Here is a 20,942-nt window from a genome sequence, read left to right on the forward strand (position 1 = left end):
GAGCCTAGGTTCTTCATTTTAAGATACTACAGGGGACTCAAATGTGCATTCTAGGTGGAGAACATTGGCATATAGTAGTAGGATTTGCAAACTCTTAAAGCCCACAGAGGCCAGACAGGTAACATCAAATGGGTGGGGTGTGATACAAGGGTGCTGATTACTTTGAGGAGCAGGAACATCCATACTCTTCTCAAGGGCAGCCTGTACTTATCTTTAGCCATTGTCCTATGATAATGCTGGCCCAGTGTTGGTAGATGTTCCATTTAATTTTTTCAGGAAGAGTTAGAAATCTAGATTTGTTTGTGAAATATTCTAAATTAAAATATCAGCAACCAATTCAAAAATTGTATTCAAAACATATCTTTTGGCCAAATCTGACCCTGAATCTGCCCACTGAAGTCTCTTGACACCCCTTTAGCCAGACCATCACTCCACTGAAATCAAAATGGTACATTCAACATCTCTTTTGATGGGCAGCATCACGCTGTCTCTGTGCTATGAGGCTTTGTGGGATTCTGGGTAACACCCAGCTTGGCATGGGGCATAGTGCTCTGAGCATAGGAGTCAGGAGACCTGTATCCTGCTAACAACTTGCTAGGTGACATTGGGAGAGAAATTCCTTCCCTAGTCACAGGATTTCTTTCGGTAAGATTAGGGGCATGATCTCTAGTGTCCTTTCCAAGGTTCTGGGTCATTCTTCTGATGAAGATTTTTGTACTTCCCTGTTATCTCTTAGCTACTTAAGAAAGAAACTTTTTAGATTAAGATGAAAATTCATCTTTAATTGGCATGAATGACAACTAGTTCTTTCTCTGCCAGATACTCCTGTCTTCAGTGGTTTGTTTTGCAGGAGAATTTCTTTTTGCTGTAGGCTTTTGGGATATTTTGTAAGGGCAAGAAAGCATTTTGGGACAGAATGTCTACGTGGAGTTGAACATGTGGGCTTCTTCCTTGCTGAACACTTGACTTTGAGTTAAATTTTTTAAAAATAAAGGAGTAGAGTTGACATGAGGAATATCTTGAAGTAAAAAGACATTTCCTTAGTAGCTCAAATAAAACCCTGCAATTGAATCTTTCATCCTCACAGCTTTGAGATTTGATTCATATGCCATAAAACTCACTTTAAGAAGTATATAGTTCAATGGTTTTTAGTATATTTACGGAACTGTGCAACCATCATAGATATCTAATTCCAGAACATTTTCATATCTCCAAAAAGAAACCCCATACCCATTATCAGTCACAGAGCATTTCCCCCTCAGTCCTGGCAACCACTAATCTACTTTCTGTCTCTATAGATTTTCCTATCCTGGACCTTTCATGCAGTGGGAAACATATAATATGTTGTCTTCTGTGACTGGCTTCTTTCACTTAGCCTAATGTTTTCAAGATTCATCCATGTTGCAGCATATATCAGTACTTTATCCCTTTTTATTGCAAAATAATATTCCATTGTATGAATACCCTATATTTTATTTATCTGTTCATCAGGTGATGGATAATTGAGTTAATTCCACTTTTTGGCTATTATAAATAATGCTGCTATAAACTTGCACTTTCAGGTTTTTATATGGACATGTTTTAATTTATCTTGGGTATATACTTAAGGCTGGAACTTCCAGGTCGTATGGTAACTCTATGTTTAACTTTTTTGAGGAAATGTCAGATTGTTTTCCAAAGCAGGAACGCCATTTTACATTCCTACCAGCAGTGTATGAGGGGTTTAGTTTCTCCAAATCCTTGTCAACGTTTGTTATTATCTGTCTTTTTGATTCTAGTTATCCTAGTGGGTGTGAAGTGGTATCTCATTGTAGTTTTGATTCTGTAGTTGAATCTGTCCTTGATTGGCTTCACCTAGGTCATACGCCCATCTATCAGCTAATTACTGTGGCCAGTGGGGGCTGATAATCTTCAGTGAATTAGGGTAAATCCCTGGAGCTGCAGGTGGGAGTCAGTCACTCTCAAACCACCGAGAGAAAATTAGGAGGCACTGTATGAAAGGAAGGAGAAACGGATGCCTGGGAGGCAACCAACACATGGTTTCTACAGCATGGGTTTGCTTGCTTGGCTGCAGTGTTGGAATTGTCCTGTACACAGAGATTGCAGTGGTACAGAGTAGGAAGGAAAGAAAATCTTGGTCAGGACTCAGGCAGAGAAGAAGCTCAGCAAATAAGGATTGAAATAGGTTCTACTGAAAATAAGTTTCTCCCTGAAAACTCTAGTCACTGAATATATATGTGCACACAAGCTTGTATTCATTACCACCTTATCCTCTTTTTCTTTTACTGGTCAAACTATCATCAGGCTCAGAACCCCCTGAGTGCTCCTATACCAGACGCAGAGGCACAGAATACTAAGGAATTCATTATAATTGCTTTAGGACCAATACCTTATTCCCCCAGTCTAAATAGTCAGTCTTAATACTTTATAGATTGAAATTATTCCCAAAGAAAAAGTTTAAAAAAGCACAACCAGTTTACTGTTTTATTTTGCTCATGGTTTTGTAGGTCAGGAAGGGCTGACCTGGGTAGCTCTTGCTTGGGGTCTTTCATGCAGTTGCAGCCAGATGCCAGCAGGGGCTGCAGTCATCTGAAGGCTGGACAGAGCTCTGTGTCCAAGGTGTCGCACATGGCTGGCAGTTGATTCTGGCAGTCAGCTAGGAGCTCAGCTAGACCTTTGACTGGCATGCTTACATGTGGCCTCTCTAGCATGGCAGTCTCAGGGTAGCCAAACTTCTTACGATGTTTCTCCCAGAGTGAGAATCCCAAGAGAACAGGTGGAAGCCACGTGGCCTCTTCTGACCTAGACTTGGAAGTTATACAGCATCTCTTCTGCTGCATTCTACTGGTTCCAAGAGAGTCACTAAGCTGTTTCCAAGAGCTTGCAGTCATGTTCCAAAACTGCCATAAATGCTTACTACATGCCAGGCACTGTTTTATGTGCTTTATATGTATTAACTCATTTGATTCTTACTAAAAACCCCCTTAAGGTAGGTAGTCTTACGGTCTTTATTTTAGAGAAGAGAAAACTGAGGCACATGTCAGTAAGCTTCCAACAGGATACCAGTAGTGACAGAGCTAGGATTTGAATCCAGTCTGGCCCCAGAGCCCATGGTCTTATCTACTGCCCTACACTGCCTCAGTATACAGCTGTGATTCCTGCTACATTTGGTTAAACTGCTATACACATAGATAATCACTTTTAATTTACAAGCACACTCCCCCAACACAATCAAAATCATGTGACACATGGCTTACCTTCTCCGCTCTGACTTCTTCATATGCGGTTTGCTTTCCCTGGAATACTTTTCTTCCAGTTATTCATCTCTCTATATTATTTATTCTTCAGGTCTTTTAGGAAGCCTTCCCTGACCACCCAGCTCTGTAGTGAGTGCTTCTCCCATGGCCACACGGAGCTATTAGTTATAGCCCTTATCATTATGCCTGACAACTTGCCTGTTGTCCTGGCCGTTTCCCCATTGGATTCTTAGTTCCCTGAGGGCAGGGAACTGTTCATAAAAGGATCGGTAGCACTGAGTACAGTGCCTGGTATGTAGTGTGTAAAAAAGCATAAATTAATCTCTCACACTCACACCCCTCAAATACAATTACCGCACATGTTTCACATATACACACAGCCACTAAGACACTCTCCTGATACAACATATGCCACATATACTCTTGTCCACTCACCCTCAATCACTGTGATTAAGTCTCTGTGACATCCCTCACACACCGCAAGCATATCACACACACAATTATTGTGACAGCTCTAATCTTCAAGCACTGTCATATACTGTTTTTCATACAGTCATGGTCACCATCTGTACTCTTAAAACAGGATATTTACCCTCCCACAAACTGAATTAAGATGACAACAGCTCTATTTCTCACACACGCCTTCACATACTGTATTTTTTATCCACACAATCCCTGACCATCCCTGACATATACAATTATGGTCACACACTGTCTACCATCTTCTTCCCACTCCCACACTCTTTGTCACACACACTCACTCGCACACGCACACGCGTGCACACACGCACTCACAGTCAAGGGATTGCAGGGGCACATCTGAGGGGGTCTGAGCCCTCCGTCAGCGCCCGAATCTCAGCCCAGGCCAGCGCGGCCCCGCCCCTCCCCGCCCCCTCATGCATATGCAGCACCTCAGCCTGGCGGCCCGGCCCCCAGACGGCCATTTGTAGCTGCGCTGGAGGCTGCGTTCGGCAGGCGCTGCGAAGACGTGTGCAGGAGTGCGTCCCCCGGACGCTGCAGCCCCTCGCCGCTGCGGTCACCTCGCTTCTCCGCGCCTCGGTTGGGACCCGGACAGCCCGGGCGCCGCGCTGCCGCCCGGACCGGCCCTCCAGCAGCTCCCGGCGCCCGGGACCCCCGCCCGGCCGCTCGCCCGCAGCCCGCCGGCCGCACAAGTCCCCGGAGCCGGGCCTAGGGCGGGCGGCGGCTCGGCGTGGCCGGGCTGGGCTCGGCGGCGTCCCCATGGCCGCGGCCGGCTGGCGGGACGGCTCCGGCCAAGAGAAGTACCGGCTCGTGGTGGTCGGCGGGGGCGGCGTGGGCAAGTCGGCGCTCACCATCCAGTTCATCCAGGTGCCTGGAGCGGGCCTTCCCCGGGGCGCCGGGGCGGCGGCGGGCGGGGGCTCGCGCTACCTGTGGCGGGGCGGCCGCGGGGACCCTGCCCCGGAGGTGCCGCGCGGGCCGGGGGTGGGCGGGAGGCGGGCGGGGGGCTCCGGCCGGCTCTGCCCTACTGCCCTGCGGTCGGGGCGCCCCGCTCCTGCCTGCTGGGCGCCCAGCTCGGCGTCCCGGGAGTCGGGCTTCTCAGGAATGTGTCCGGGAGGGCGGAGCTGGCGGGGTGGGAAGCGCAGATCCACCTTCTCGCTGCGGCCGCGGCCCGAGCCCTTCGGGAGAGGCAGCGCTGCAGCGCCGGGCTTCCTGCCCCGAGGCTGGGGCGCCGGGCGTAGGGCGTGGGGCTGGAGCCCCGCGCGCTGGGTTTCCAGCCGCCCTGGCCGCCTCCTGCACCGTGGGTGCAATCCCGGTGGCAACTTGGCCGCGGCTCCGCGTGATCTTCGGGCTTCTTCGCGCACGCCGAGCCGGAGCTGCCCGCTTCAAGCAGTGTTTCTCTTTGTGTGTGTTTGTGCTTTTCTTTTAAGTAATCTCTTAGGTAATGCGTCCGGGTGGGAGTGTGTGATAATGCCCCAGGGAAATGGTGGCCTCGAGGAAGTTAAGAATGTTTTCCGATAGGGGTGAGACCATTTCCTCGGTATTCCTGGTGCCTTCCTGCCTCTCGCTGTGCCAAGGTGAAGTTTGGGGTGGGCCAGGCTGGGAGATGACCGACCGAGTCGTGCGTTCTGTGTCCGTTCCAACCTCTCTCTCCCCCACCCCCAATCCTCTCTGGTAGCTGGAGGCGGAAAGTCGGGTTGTAAAGGAAAGGGCGGTGGAATTCTTGATTCTTAGGATTTGCTCTTGGTAGGAGGTTTGAGTGATCTTTTTTGGGACTATTAAAAGAGAGAAACCCAGCTATCTCTCTGCTTTTGTCAACCTGCAAGGTGTGGCATATGCTGGGAGAGAATGAAGGTATCGCGTTATAACAGGTAACAAAGATACTCTCAGTATATCAAGAGTATTGTTTAAGATGCTTTGGTGAAATATTTTTGTTTGACCCATTTGTTATCAGTTGGCATACTTGAATAGCGTATTTCGTTTCACTTACTGTTTCTAGTGACATTAAAATACCGAGTACTGTAACATAAATGTGATTGTTACCTTTCACATTGACTAAATGAGCAATAATTGCTGTTATACTATTTCAAAGTATTAAAAACTGCTGCTAAAACCTTTGTATCCAGCAAGAGATGTTTATGTAGTGAGCATTTACAGTATGCTCATTAGTGGGTTAAAAAAAAAAATCACACTAAGAGGTGAGATGGGCAACTTGTCCTTTCAGTTTAGCTGCAGTTTAGCTGCAGAATCAGAGATGCCCGTCATGTTGCTATTTCTCATAGGGCCAAGAGATACTTTAAGTAACTGATGGCAAAGCAAAACAATTTATAGCCAAGTCTTTCTTTGGAAACTGTAGTTAGGGGGAGGTGGGAGGTTGGTGAGGAGTGAGAGAATAATCCTGGGTTCCAGTATTAATAAATAGTGTTCAAAAAAAACATAGTGTTACCTAAAAGATTTAAACCACAAATATTTCTTTAGTGTTTTGGGGGGAGGGACCATCGAAATGTATTTGAATCTGTAAGTTAATTATTTAGTTAAGGTATTGGAACCTTTTGTTTTTGGAAATAGTATTAGAAACCATTAAGATAACCGTAATTTCTGTCTGCTTAATGATTTTCTAGAATTCATTTGTTAAAGAAACACCTTTATGAATAGTGTTGTATCTAGGTACTCTAGATTTAAAAGAAGTAAAAGAGGCGTGTGTGCATGAGAGACGTGTATTTATACATAGAGAAAGAGTGTGAGCTTTGAGTCATACAGACTTGAGTGTTAGATCTTCCTGTGTTATTTATTTACTGGGAGAACATTGCGAAAATATTATTTAGCTTCTCTGAACCTCAATTTTCTTTTCAGTAAAATGGGTCTGATCGCAGTCTTCATAATCCTTTAAATTATGGGAACATCCTTAGCATATGTCTAGTATGTAGTATGTGCTCCATTAATGATGGCTATTATAAGCTTATGTGTACACTTCTGTTAACACGTTTAAATGCAAAGGGAATTCAGAATCGAGGAAAAGTCAGTTTGGGAAGGATTGATGAGAGTACTGTGTAGACGTGATGGCAGGAAGAGAGGACATGTCTTACCTGAGTATGGGGAGTGGGGGAGTCATTATGCTAGCTTGGAGAGAGGAAGCAGGCAAGGAGGGGAGTGGGATAGGCCCGTGACCTGGGGCCGGTGAAAGGGAGGAACATGCCTCTGGCTTTGAGGAGGCTTTCTGGAGAGGTAGGAACCAGACCTGGATCGAGTCTCATCTCTACCACTTGCTGCCTGTGTAATCTTAGGTAAATTACTTAACTTCTCGGTACCTTAGTTTTTCCCATCTGTGAACTGGGGACATACAAAGTACCACATACAGTTGTGAGAATTAAATGAGTTAACATATGTTCAGGGCCTAGAACAGTGTCTGGTACATAGTAAGGCTACAAACATTACTATACAAGTGTTACTATATTAATCTTAGCTTATGGAGCTAAGGTGACTATCATCTACACTTAATAGAGCTGCTGTTTATTGTCTGACTCCTGGGAAATTAAAATTCATTCTGTTATGATTGTCTCGCAGTAGTAATTGGAAGGAGAGGAGACTGCAGAAGGATAGTAACCTTAATGAGCGGAAGCTAGTTCTCTCTGTAGGAGATCAGGATGGTACAAATTGGTTTTATTTATTTTGTAAGACTCCTGAGATATGACACTTTCTTACAGTGTTCAGTATGTATTTTTCTATTATGTAATCTTGAGTAGAAAAAATATAATGAACACATTTGGGAGTGGAGAACTTGAAAAACAACTTTGCCTTTAACCCTGACTTTCCTTCACCTTAAATTTACTTGTTGCCTTTTATGCATATGAAGAGCTACAAAATTAGGAAATTAAGGCTATAATTACTTAATTGAGATGGCTTTTTCTCTTTAAAAATGAATGTAACACATCATAAAACATCCATGATTAAAAATGTAAAATATTATTAAGAGTATATGTGTGTGCATGACCTCCTCGTTTCTGTTCATAGTTTTTTGAAAGACGTCTTAAGTTTTATTGGTGAATACAGCCCCTAAACGATGAGTGGATTCTGTCATTAGGAAATGATCTTAACATTGTACAAAGTGAAATGGAAAGAGCCTTGACTATCTGGGTTCTAGGTCCCCCTACTCAGGTGATGCTGGGGAATCTTTTAATTGTCTGTAATCTCTTAAGGGCTTAATTTCCTCCATAAAATGTTGGGTTTGGGTGAACAAATCTCTGCACCTTTGAAATTCTAGGTTCTTTCTTACTCAGTTAACAAACTAGGTATGTGTCTTAGGTCAAGTTTCTTAAGTTCTCAGAGCCTCAGTTTCCTGTATGGAAAGGGAGACTAATATTAGTACCTTTAGGGTTTCTGGAGTAAATAAAATAATTTATCCAAATCATTCAGCACAGTGCCATCTAAAAATAAGTAAAATAATAAATTTGCTGCTTTTACTTCTGTGTCTTGTTCCTCTAAAACTAAATTTGTAATTTATTCATTTTTTCTTGACATGTAATCTGATCTGTTTTAAGTCTTCAGCCCCTTTTCCCCTCAGCCTCATACTCCTCTCTCACATTTGTGTGATATTTAGGTAATGAATGTTGATCCCATTTTGAGTTGGGGAAATTTTATCAGTTGAGCGTTGATTTTTGGAAATAATGGAGTAACCATTGGGGTTTCTGGCAGCTCTGAGAAAAGACCATACGTGTTTTACAGAATTAAGGAGAGGAATTTCCCAGCCTCTGTTCTTCATTTATTTAGCATCCTGACTTATTATTCAGCAGTTTGTCAGATTTTGAGCTATGTAGGGGGTAGCTGATTTCTCAATTATTGAGTTTTAGTCAATCTTACAACCTGTTAGCCTGGAGCTGACTCAGACATTGCTTTTTACCTAATTTGCGTTTTGGTGAATGTTTTTCCATTGCCTTTTCCTGGGGCAGAGATCCTAGAACAGATTTCAAGGCACATGCATTTGTGTTAAAGTTAGTTGATCTTTGTGTGAAGTTTGTGAGTTTAGATTCCTGAATTTCTCTTCTGTGGCTACATCTTGAACATGTGACCTGCATTAGAAATCACTTAAAATAAATTTTATCTGTGAATTTGAAACTATACTGTAGACTTATTTTTAGTGTGCAAATTACTGTTTTATATTTTCGGAGTAATTTACAAATGAATTCTTAGCATTGAAAAATAAGGTACCCCTCCTAGTGGTGGTACATACTAGAGATTTCCTCATTTTGGTAGGAGTTGAAATGGTTCTTGTAATGATTTTTTTTTCCCTAGTCTTTTGGGCGCACTGTGTGTCCTATGGGATCTTAGTTCCCTGACTAAGGATTGAACCCACGCCCCCTGCATTGGCAGGGCGGAGTCTTAACCACTGGACCACCAGGGAAGTCCCAAGGAGCTGAAGTGTTTCCGATGACTCAGACATTGTAATTCCTAGATACAAATGTTAGGCACTCAAGGAAGAACACTTTCTTTTAGAGGATGACTGCTTTTGTCAGAGGAGAAATTCTAACCTAGGGTTTCTTAAAACTCATTCGTTTTTAACGTGTGTGTGTGTGTGTGTGTGTGTGTGTGTGTGTGTGTCTTGGGATGCAGAAGTTGCAGGAGTTTAGTGGGGATACTTCTATTGAGTAGATTAAGAATTCTGCTTTCCCTTGGTACAATACCATTTGAAGGCAAAGTGATGACAGGCAGCTACCTACTGGGATGGGATTTTTAATTCATCTGTATTGCTGAAATGTCAAGGGTCATTCCTAAGCTTTGAAATGAAACTAGTCTGTTTAATTCAGTGAGGAAAGTAAATTGCTAACTTTAAAGTGGGGGAGGAGTGCAGAAAGAGACTTTCTTAAAGCTGTATTATTTAAAAAATTTTAAAGTTTCCTTTTTCAAATTAAAATTGATCTCATAAAATAGAAACAGATTTTGTGATGCTGCATGAACGTTTATTTATTTATTTATTTGCCCCTTTTGGTGAGGAGAAATATTAGTGTCTTTAGGGTATTAGTTCCTTGCTGAAAAGTGATAATGAGTAAAAGACTCTGCTTGTAAACAATGTAGAGTTAATTGTCATTGAATCTTCTTGAAAGGCCTTGATCTTGAATTACTTTGGGTAGAGCCGTGAAGTCTGAGTTTGGGATTGAAACTTAGTGTAAAGTGATGTCCTTGGTAGCCATTTGATTTATTTCTATTTCGCAAAGAAAAATGTCTCTCAGGCCTTTATGAAATAGACAAAGATTTTATATATATATATATATTTATTTACTGTGTGGTTCTGAAAGAAGCAAAGAAATAGAGGTTGACTAAAATTGTGCTACTGGAGCTATATTGGACTTGAGTTCCTTCTAAATTATATTTTAGATTTAGTATTTTATAAGATCAGTGTGATAAACCAGTTGTTTATTGGTTACATAACATTAAATAACATTAAATCATAGTTTAATTAAAAATATTATAGTTACAGAATTGGTTGTTTGTATATATTAGTAGTTTAATATTGCCAGCCAATTTATCTTGTCACCTCATATGATGGTGTTTTTCCTAGGAGAAAGAATTTATATACAAGTTAGTAAATGTTCAGTACTGAAAGTACGGATATACATGCCAACATGATATCTGATGTTGCTTTTTAAAAAAACTTTACCCAGATTTCCCACATGCTACCATTTTACTGTATTTGTTTTATTCCTCCCCCTCCATGTATAGGCACTGTTTTTTTCTCAATCATCTGAGTGTAAGTTGAAGACAATGCTGCCTTATTTTTAAATACTTCCATGTATATTTCCTAAACACAAGGGTACTTGCTTACATAAACATAGTGTATAACCAAAATCAGAAATTAATATATTACTAATGTAATATGCAGAACTTTTTCAGATTTTGCCAATTGTCCCAATAATGCCCTTTATAGCAAAAGAAAATCTCAGATTATGCAGTGCACTTTGTTTCCATGTCTTCTTTAATTTGGAACAGTTCTTTAGTCTTCGTGTTTTATGACATTGACATCTTTGAGTACAAGTTAGTTATTTGTAGAGTTCCCTCGATTTGAGTTTGTTTCTTCATGGTTAGATTCATTTTGGGGGCAGGAATAACACAGAAATGATGTGTTCTTCTCAGTGCATTATATCAGGAGACATAAAATGGATTTTGATTTGACTACATAGGTCCTTACCTTTTGACTCGGTAATCCCAGATCTAGGAATTTACCCTGAAAATGTACTTCCAACAGTATGAAAATACATGTGCATGAGGTCACAGCATTAGAAACAACCTACAGGATAGAGAGAAGTTGAATAGAATATGGTACATTCACCCAGTGGTGCAGCTATAAAAAGAATAAGAACCATCTCTATGAACTGATGGGAAATGCATTCCAGGATAAATTGTTCAGTGAAGAATACAAAGTGCAAAAGTATCTACTGTATTATTGATATACTACTTTTAGTGTAAGAAAGAAGAGGAAATGAGAAAATAGGACTGTAATCATTGGGGCAAAAACAGCACAGAATGGATGAATTTGAGATTAAAGAGATTATTGGTTAGCTATGGGGGTAGGGATATATATATCCCTACCTATACCTACCCTATAGGTAGGGATAAGGAGAAAGCGATGGAATAGGGATAGTGACTCTTCTGAGGATACTTTTCTGACTTGTGGAACCATGTTTAATGTTTCACATACTCAGTATATAAACAGCAAGCACCAATAAAATCAAAAGGTGGAATACAAACAAAACAAATGAACTGAACTTTATATCGGATGACTAACATAACCACACTGAAGGAGGGAGAGAAAAAAAAACTAATGTAAGTAACTTTTGAACCCGGTATTTGGACTATGTCCTCAGGATAAAGACAAAAAGAATTCGAAATAAACACTGAACTCTGGTTAACAGGCTTTTTTTTTTCCCCCCTCCTTCATCACAGAGGCATGGGTTTGTAATTCTGAAACAGTTTTCTATACTAGGATTAAGTAAATTAGTAAATGTGTTGTGGAAAATGGGAGCCAAGTTCCTCACTATTGGAGAAGGGAGTTATAATTGTGGAAAGGGTGAAGGCTAGGAAGAACTCTTGATGCTTGATTGGAATTGAGCATACTGGCATGAACTCATGGTTTAAAAAGAATAAAGATAGATCTAGAAATAGGTGTATGTGGATACTCATAAACACATCTATCCATACATCTTTTTTCCAGCTCTGTCTGTTGAGAGTGCATAGAAACAGTGACACCCTATTAACAGTGAGAACACCCAGTGCTGGATCTTGGTTTCTAAATACCATTCTTTACTAAAAGGAACCTTGGAGAAATGACTGATCCCCGGGCTGGGGCAAGGAAAAAATAGAAGATGAGCTTGGAGCATCTTATAGTGCCAGAAAGTAAAGAGCTGCTCAGAAAACAAAATGATGGTGACATGTCAAAGAGACACAGCCAGCCTGGAAGAACTCCCATTGGCTAACTCTGGGACAGTATCATCATCAAAATAAATAATGACAGTAATTGATTATTGCCCATAAATAATGTAAGAATCTAAGAATCCATAAGGATAAATAAATGAAGGAGGAAGGGAAGTTCTTCCTTAATGTAGAATTCTGACTAATAAACATAGAGGAAATGGTAGAATTAGAAAATCACCATTTGGCAGTCAAGCAACTGATTTAAGTAACAATCATAAATGGATGTTAAAAGTAGTATGTAAAAGTTTGAGAGTAGCTGGATATTAACATAGTCTCAAAGTATCTGCCCATAACGTATTGTTATCGAATTGGGAGTGCATAATCTTAACCACTGGACCACCAGGGAAGTCCCAAATATCCTTATTTAAAGCAACCAAAAGTGTGTGTGACTGCAGTGTTTTTAAGAGATTATTTTTTGTCTTTTGCATTTGATTTTGTTATTATAATTGTAAATGCACTCAGTGGTATTAACCCCTTTCTCATTAGGAGCTGTTGCTTTTATTTGCCATTTCTTTCATTCTAACTGGTTTCAGTGCTTACAAGCGGTCCTCATGAGCAGCTAGTTTTTACTTTGAATTGTTATTTAGAGAACACTTTCGAGTACTTTTTTAGTCTAAGATTAAAATTTTACTTTTGCATGATACATGATGACTTGGCTGAGTATAAAATTATTGGATCCCGAGACTTGTATTACAGCAGTTGGAGGTACTGCTTTATTTATCTTCCGTGTCTTTGCCTTTATCTAACCGGCCTCAAGTTTCTATTCTGCAGGAATAACTAGTTTTCTATTTGTATGCTTGTAGCCTTCTCTTATCACTGGAAATGGAAACATTTATCAGGATATGACTAGAAGTTTTTCTCTGATCACCAGTTTTCTCTGAGAAATGATGAAACACTCTCAGGTCTAGGAAGGTTTTCTTCTTCATTTTTGAAGTCATTTTCCCAATTATCTTCTGAAATACCTACTTGTGCATTGATTCTTTGAAATCATTGTTCCATATTTTCTTAAGTTAATCAGTGAGAAGGCTAAGATAGACTCCATTCAAGAATTTGTCAGATTTGCCTTCTGTATCACTGATGAAATTTTCTGGATGTCAAATCAAATTACTCTCTTAAACAGATTTAATGCCTTGATATCTCAGTCTAATATTAATCAGTGGTGATGTTCTCTTGTCTTTTCTTAAGGCCACAAAACTGGTATTTTCTAAAGCTTCATACTGCTTAAGGAAACAACTCCAGCCAGGGAAGGGTTTTTTCTTGAGTGGCAGAATGTAGTTTTTAAATTTATCCTCTTATGATGAGTTGATCTTAGCCATTCTTGGTGCTGGAAGTAAAGAACTGGCTGTCCCTCAGAATTACTGCAGACATTGAGATTCCAGTTGATCTTAGCCATTCTTGGTGTTGGAAATAAAGAACTGGCCGTCCCTCAGAATTCCTGCAGGACCCTGAGATTCCCATTTTTTTTTTTTTTTTGATGCTGATGGGCAAGTTGATACTAGGGAGCTTTGATATTTGGAGTATCAACAAATATGAAATTCTGTGAAATCTGCTAAGACATTCAGCCAAATTTATGTTTTGGTTTTTTTTTTTTTTGGCTGAGAGGGATAATTTTGGAGAATTAGAGGTGGTTAAAAGGGATAGTTTTCAAGTTTATTAGTACTTCAAATCTAAGCTTTCTGAATTGAGGCAAGTAGAAGAGGCTAGGGAAGATAGTGGAGGGAGAGTGTGTGTGTGAAGCTGTAAAATGCAGATCAATGCACAGATTTTTCTTGTAGGTATAGAAATTAGAAGGGCCTAGAATCAAAAGTTGGAGTCCTTTCTTTAGCGCGCGCGCGCGCGCGCGCGCGTGTGTGTGTGTGTGTGTAATCTGAAGTATGCTTATTTTATGCTGTATTTTACGATTTCATATATAAAATTTGTTGTGCTTTCTCCTTTCTTTAAAAAATGGGATTGATCGCCATTTATTTCTCACAGTAGTGCTTTAAGTAACTTATCTGCTATAATTTATATTTGAAAGGTATTTGAAAGGATTTCTAGTAAGAGGTTTTCTAGAATGTTTCTTACATTACCATCATCACAAAGTCTGTAGTATCCTTAATGACTTTTGTAAAAGCATTGTAAAACTGATTTTGCATTATTTCTTTTGTTATGAAATCTTGTACTTTTTATTAATTCTTAGATAATTTTAATTTCAGTTTGGATATGCCCTTAATTTTTTTTTTTTTTTTGCGGTACGTGGGCCTCTCACTGTTGTGGCCTCTCCTGTTGCGGAGCACAGGCTCCAGACGCGCAGGCTCAGCAGCCATGGCCCACGGGCCCAGCAGCCCCGCGGCATGTGGGATCCTCCCGGACCGGGGCACGAACCCGCATCCCCTGCATTGGCAGGCAGACTCTCAACCACTGCGCCACCAGGGAAGCCCTATTCCCTTAATTTTTACATGATTTAAATTTGAGGAAGGATTGAGTGGCTGTCTTTGTAGATTTCTAGCTTTGTTGGGCTATGGTCAGAGAATGTGACCTGTAAATTCCCTGTTTTGGAACATTAAGAATTTTTAATGGCTAAACATACCATTGATTTTTGTAAATACTCCAAGAACATGAGAAAAGAATGACTTTATTTGTAGCTTATAAGGTGCAAAGTTTTACACAAATCTGTTAAAATGGAATTTGTTGATTGTATTATTCAAATCTTCTGTATCCTTTTTTCTCATGTATTTTTAATCTGTGAAGCTCTGAAATTTTTATTAAATTTGTTTTAATTTTTTCCTCGCATTTCTAATTTTGCTTTGTTTTGATGTTGTATAATTTGGTGTATAAAATGTTATGATGATTACATCTTTCTTATGATTAAGTAGTACCAGTCTTGTGTAGAATTTTACTTTGAATTTCAACCTGTGATATTAATGTTACCTTTTCTATTTTTTGTTTGTATGCATTTATTTCATTTATGTTTTACTTTTTTTTTTTGGTCATTTTATGGTAAGCTTTTCTAAATAATATGTAATGTGATCTTTAAAAATCAAACCTGAGAGTCTTTGTCTTTTAGCAGTGGAATTCACCCCATTCACATTTATTGTATAATATGATTATGTATTTATGAAATAATCTAGATAAATTTGCTTTGATCCTTTTTACTCTTTTTATATTTTATATTCTTTGCTTTTAACCTTTGTTTTTGCAGACTTAATTTTGTTTTTGTTGCTTTATTTCCCCTGCATTGAGAGTAAAACAATAAGAGATTATTTTAAAAGTAGAGGTTGTGTCTGAGAAACTTATTCCTTGTGGTTGCCTTTGTCATAGTCATAAGTAGTCTGTGAAATTAAACTCCACAGCTGCCATGTTTTTGTTTTTTAAAAAGATGTCCTAGACCTGGAAAAACTCACACTGCTTATCTGAGAACAGGCAGTTTGACGTAGTATAAAGAATCCTTCTTGCGAGTTAAGATATTTCTCTAGATCTTGATTTAGCCACTATGTGACTGTGGCTTTGGATAAGATAACCATTCTGTTTGATTCACTTTGGCACTATTTTAAACTCTAAACAGTAGAATGTTTACAAGTAAAACAAGTATTTTAATAGAGAATTTTTATAGGCTTGGAATTTTTGCCTGAATGTCTGCTCCTTGGTTATACTTGTTTGTACATTTTATTCTTCATATTTAGATTTTGAGTGTCATAGACCAGGAATACTTTTGTTACATAGAAGTAAGCATATAGCAAAATATTTATTAGTATTTATTAATTGCTAGTATTGGGTCTTGAGCAGGGCATAATAAATAATTGGAAAAAAGAGGTCTTAGGAAACATGAGTTGTATCTATTATGGTTCCATAGCTGCTGGTCACTGAAGAGGATGTAGAACTAAACTGTTTTTGATTTTGGATTTCAGAGTTTCTCTGTAATTAAAAGATTGTTTATATGTGACATATGCACATTTGAATCTTGAGTTTTAGAAGTTTTAGCAGTTGATCCCACAGCATTCAGTTTTATTCAAAATAATCTTTGGAGAAGATTGTCCTATTTTAATTTCTCTCTGGAAATTCTGACTCAGGAAATGTAAAACAGCTTGAGAGTAAGGTCTTAAAGATTTATTACTTTTGTCTTGTTTCCTGGTGGGTTTTCTCTTAATGCCTTGGTTAAATGATGACATGTGGTTGAGATTACAACAGTCAGCAATTTGTTAGCTGAAAGGAAAAGAACAGTAAGCAAGTAGTTGAGTCAAACTGCAAAGGAAGATTTGTGATAGATATAACATTTAAGTTTCAAAAATCTTGTGGAAAAGATATGTAAATATTAAATTTATAATTTTGTCTCTTTTGCCTCTGAAATTAAGATATATCAATTAAATAAGGTAGGGAAATTTGCCTTATGTATGTATATGCATGTGCGCAAGTGCACACAGGTGTGTATCTTACTTAAAATGAGAAAGGAGTGAATTTAGGTGAGCGAAAGGTTCATTGTTTTTGGAATCAGAAAATGGAGATAAAATATAAAACAAAGGTGTAGGTCTGTGATAATTTAATGACTTGCAGATGTTTAAATGAATAATAATAGTAGCTTAATTGAGTACTACATGAATTTATTATTTTCAGATATTGCCATGGTCCATGCTAACAAGTTGGTTTGAATTAGCTTCTTTTTAATTGTTAAGTTACTTAATGTTAAAAATTTCTTATAACCATTGCAGTGTTTTATGGTAAACATAAATCAAAAGTGCAAAGTTGAAAGTTAAGAATGGAGTAGAAATTGGTGAGCTTGCATGTTAGTAATTCATACTTCATCAAATGTTGGGTTTTGGGCTTATTTCCTTACCATCATGAAGTCTGATAGGTTCTATGGTCATAATTTTAGCAGGTGGTAAAATAGTATGGAAAACGTTGTCTTCTGTTACAGTGTTACAGTGTGCTTCTCAATTTTTAATTTTACATTTTAAAGACACAGACTGATGTTTTGTTTATTTTTTTTCCTTCCTCAAATTGCAAATTATGTATTTAGAATTCTTTATAGCAGATAGTTTCAGGAAGGAGCCATTGGCTGAGCTGATTAGTCAAATGAAGTTGTCTGACATGGGTTACTTTAGTTTGTGGTTTTAGATGAGAACAGTACATGGTGCACAGCTGTTGCTCCAACAGCTTTGTTCCAGCTGTCTTACTGGCCTGTCACAAAATACCCCACATTCCTTTTTTTTTTAATGGAACCCCTTGTAATATTCTATACTTTATTACTTAAAATGGATCCTGCCAATTGCTTTAATGACTTTTCTTCACTTTTATGCCTATCAATAGCTATTTATTTAGAATGATGCTAAAATGGATTATGAGTAACAGATTTAAACTTTGTCACCTTTGTAATTTTTTGTTGTGAATTAGGGTTGGAGATGTAAAATATTTATACAAGTTGTGTTAAACATTGAAAAAGGCACCAAACTTAAATAATGTCCCCAAATAAGTAGTTGCATCTGGATGATGAGACTGGCATCTTCTAATTTCTTTTTTTAACCTTGTGTTTGTATTAATAAGCTTCAATAGAATTATAAGATGAAAAGCCGTGATTTTGTGTTTTATAAAGTTTGTACAGAACCTATATAGGTAGACTTCAGTTTATGTTTTTTTGAGCAGGTGGTTGTACTTCAATTCATTTTACTATCTTACACAGTAACTGAATTATAATACTAAGGGCTTCAAGGTTTGTTTTTTAATAAGGAACAAGGACTTATGAAGAGTAGGACCTATGACTAATATATATTGAACATTTTCTCTGTTAGATACCATGCTAAAAGCTTTACACACATTGCCTTAATCTTTACAATTTATTGTTTCTTTTTTGCAGACATGGAAACTGAGGCTCAGAAGTTAAATAAATTGCTCAAGATCCCACAATAATGATTGAGATGGGACTTGAAGCCATATTTTCTTGATTACATAGCACCTAAGGGGACTATGCTCTATTACATTGCCCAGATAAAACATGTTTTATTAAGTGAGTTACCTTAACAGTGAAGTCTTTGCTGAAGTTTTTCTTTGATTAGGTTCATGAAGCACTTTCCATTTAGTTGAAATTAGGAAACCTGGGATTGAATAGGCAGTGAAGGGTTGTTAATAGTATCTATTGGCCTCCCTCTCTGCTCCCTCCTCCCTGTCTGTGATCAGTCTCCTGTTACTCCTGCGCTTGCTGTTTTGGCTACTGCTCTCCCCTGACCTGGCAACCCCCAGACACCTGCCCCACACCTATTTGAAATTCCTGCTCTCACGTAGTGCATTATGACTGGAGAAACACAGTCTGATCACACTTAGTCACGATCTGTGTGAAGTGTACATCCATGACTCTAGCTGCATCCTTTACCAAGTAGGCCCTTTTAATCTAATTGTTAGTCATCTTTCTAGATGTGACTCAGGGTTCACCTGAGCCTTTCCTGAGGGAATATTCAGATTGGATGAGGTGTCCCTCCTGTGTGCTTCCATAGTATCCTGTGCATTTTTTTCCTGAACCTTTTCAGAGTAAGTTGTGGAAGTAATGCCCCGTTAGTGTTTGTTTCCTGAAGAACAAAAAAGAGAGTCTTTTATGTAACCTTTGTACAGTTATCAAAATCAGGATATTATCTAACTTACATTATTCAAACTTCACCAACTGTTCCAATAATGTCCTTTATAACGAAAGAAAAACAATGTTTTTTGCCCAGGATCCAATCCAGGATTGCGTGTTGCGCTTATTTTTCATGTCTTTTAGTCTTAAAAGTTATCTGTAAAATATCCCACAATTTGGGTTGTCTTGTGTTTTCTTATCATTAGAATCAAATTGTGTAGTTTTGGCATAAATATCACAAAAGAAAAGTCTTTCTCCAGTACATCATATTTAGGAGGCAACATTTCTCCATAACCTTTGATGTGAAATATGATGCCTTAGTTAATTGCTGAAAAATTGCTACTGTTCCCTTTGTAATTAACATCTTATGGGTAGAGATCCTGAGGCCAGGTTAATAACTAGTAATTTTTGAGCTTTTGGGGTTGTGTCTCTTACTCTTTATTGAATGCCCCTCCTTTCTCCCTTCCTCGTTTCCTTCTTCATTTCTTATTTAAACTTGCTATCTCCAATTTGTGTTTTGTGACAAGAGTTTTTTTTTTAATGCTCTCAAAGAATGCTTGTGTCATACTCATATTTTCTTTAGGGGCAAAAGCCCCCAGTTACTACATTTTCTTTATTCTTTAGAAAGATCTATACTTTCTTGGCCTTGATTTTTTTCATCTATAAAATGAAGTGGCTGAAACAGATTATATCTAAGATCCTTTCAGATTCTAAAGCACATGAGTTTATGAGTTTTAAAAAATTAGATTGTTACATCCTGTTTGACCTTTTCCACCCTAAGTTTTCTAAAAAATTGTTTTCCTACTTCTTTCTGTATAATATATAAATGTCTCATTGCTTTGGATTGTAATCGACCTGTTCCTACTTTGGGGCCATGATATTCTTCACACGTAGATAATGTCTCTTGCCAGACTGAAAGACAAAGTGGTATTCTTCTTTTTTTGATAGGGTGAGGGTGGGAGTGGGGGACTCATTCCCAGAACAGTTAATAAATAAATCTGTCATTCCTTGGAGTTTTCTAAATTACTTAAAAGAGAAGAGAAGAAAAAACCAATTCGGTACAATAGTGTTTATTACCTTTAAAAACATGATTTATGTATACTTCCTTTTAGAGGGTTTTACAGAGTTTCTAATCATTATATCATGATTTCTAAAGAAGTGAGAATCTTGATTCATTGTGGAATTTAGAACAAATTATTTAGTTGTAGAAGTTACTGTGCTATAAACAGACTGAAAGAATCGAGCCTTATTTCAACATTGTTAGTAATTTTAAGTTCTGTAGTAAAAGTATTAGGTTATTTAGTGAATTATTAAAAATTAATTGGCCACATTTTAACTTTTAAAAATAATTCTTCCTTAAGAATTTTGTCATAACTAGCATTTACCTTTTGTGATGATTTACATTTATGTAATATTTGTTTTCAGAGGACTTTTACGTACATGATTTCCTTTTATACCAGCACCAACCCTTTATGATTGGAAGGCGGCATGACATTGTCATGGGCATCATTATTTCCATTCTGTAGTTGAGGAAATGGAGGCTTGGGAAGAAGTGATTTGCTCAAGGTCCTATAGCAGGTAAACAGTGAAGTTGGGATTTAAGTTGATTTTCCTGATTCCTAAGATACAGTGGTCTTTCTACAGAACTAGGAATGTTAAGTTGGAACAAAAATGCCAACACTTTCTAGAGGGGAACTGAATAGAGTGATACATATTCATTTAATGAATGGAATTCTGTTACGTGACTGTTACCAGTATGAATCTTGGAGGAGCACTGAATAGCGGAAGGGTGGAGAAAGGGAAGAGTAAGTGAGGTTTCAACCAGAAACACACTTGATGACTTGATATTTCTGCTAAAACTGCTCATGATGGCACTGATGAAAGCTAGTGTGGGGCCCAAGCTGTGTAATGGCATCCTCTCTCTAACGTGTAGCTTCACGAGACTGAGGTATCTGTTTTACGAGTATCACTGTGGTATAAATGCGTGAAAATGGCAAACACCAAATTTAGGTATTTATTACCTTTTGGGGTGAGGAAGGAGAGGAGAGGGGAGTATGATTGTGGAGGGACATATAAGGGTCTACAGTCATATTGCTAATGTTTTATTACCTAAGTTGGGAAGTAGGTATAAATAGTCTTAATATTTTTTCTTCATAACATTTTCT

The 20,942-nt window shown here is 38.6% G+C and overlaps 1 protein-coding gene across 3 annotated transcripts in view; it reads left to right on the forward strand.

The window, feature by feature from the left end:
• The first annotated feature begins 4,196 nt into the window (after positions 1–4,196).
• The window catches only part of RRAS2 (RAS related 2), an 84,542-nt gene continuing 67,796 nt past the window's right edge, over positions 4,197–20,942 (forward strand). Inside the window, exon 1 of one of the 3 annotated variants that reach the window (XM_067749819.1) lies at positions 4,197–4,604. In XM_067749819.1, the coding sequence (XP_067605920.1) occupies positions 4,497–4,604 (108 nt within the window). In that variant the 5' untranslated portion in view covers positions 4,197–4,496. The remainder of the gene's footprint in view (positions 4,605–20,942) is intronic. The other 2 variants (XM_067749817.1, XM_067749818.1) reach the window with 2 other exon arrangements.

This window comes from Pseudorca crassidens, chromosome 9 (assembly GCF_039906515.1).
Source record: "Pseudorca crassidens isolate mPseCra1 chromosome 9, mPseCra1.hap1, whole genome shotgun sequence".
Classification (NCBI taxonomy): Eukaryota; Metazoa; Chordata; class Mammalia; order Artiodactyla; family Delphinidae; genus Pseudorca; species Pseudorca crassidens.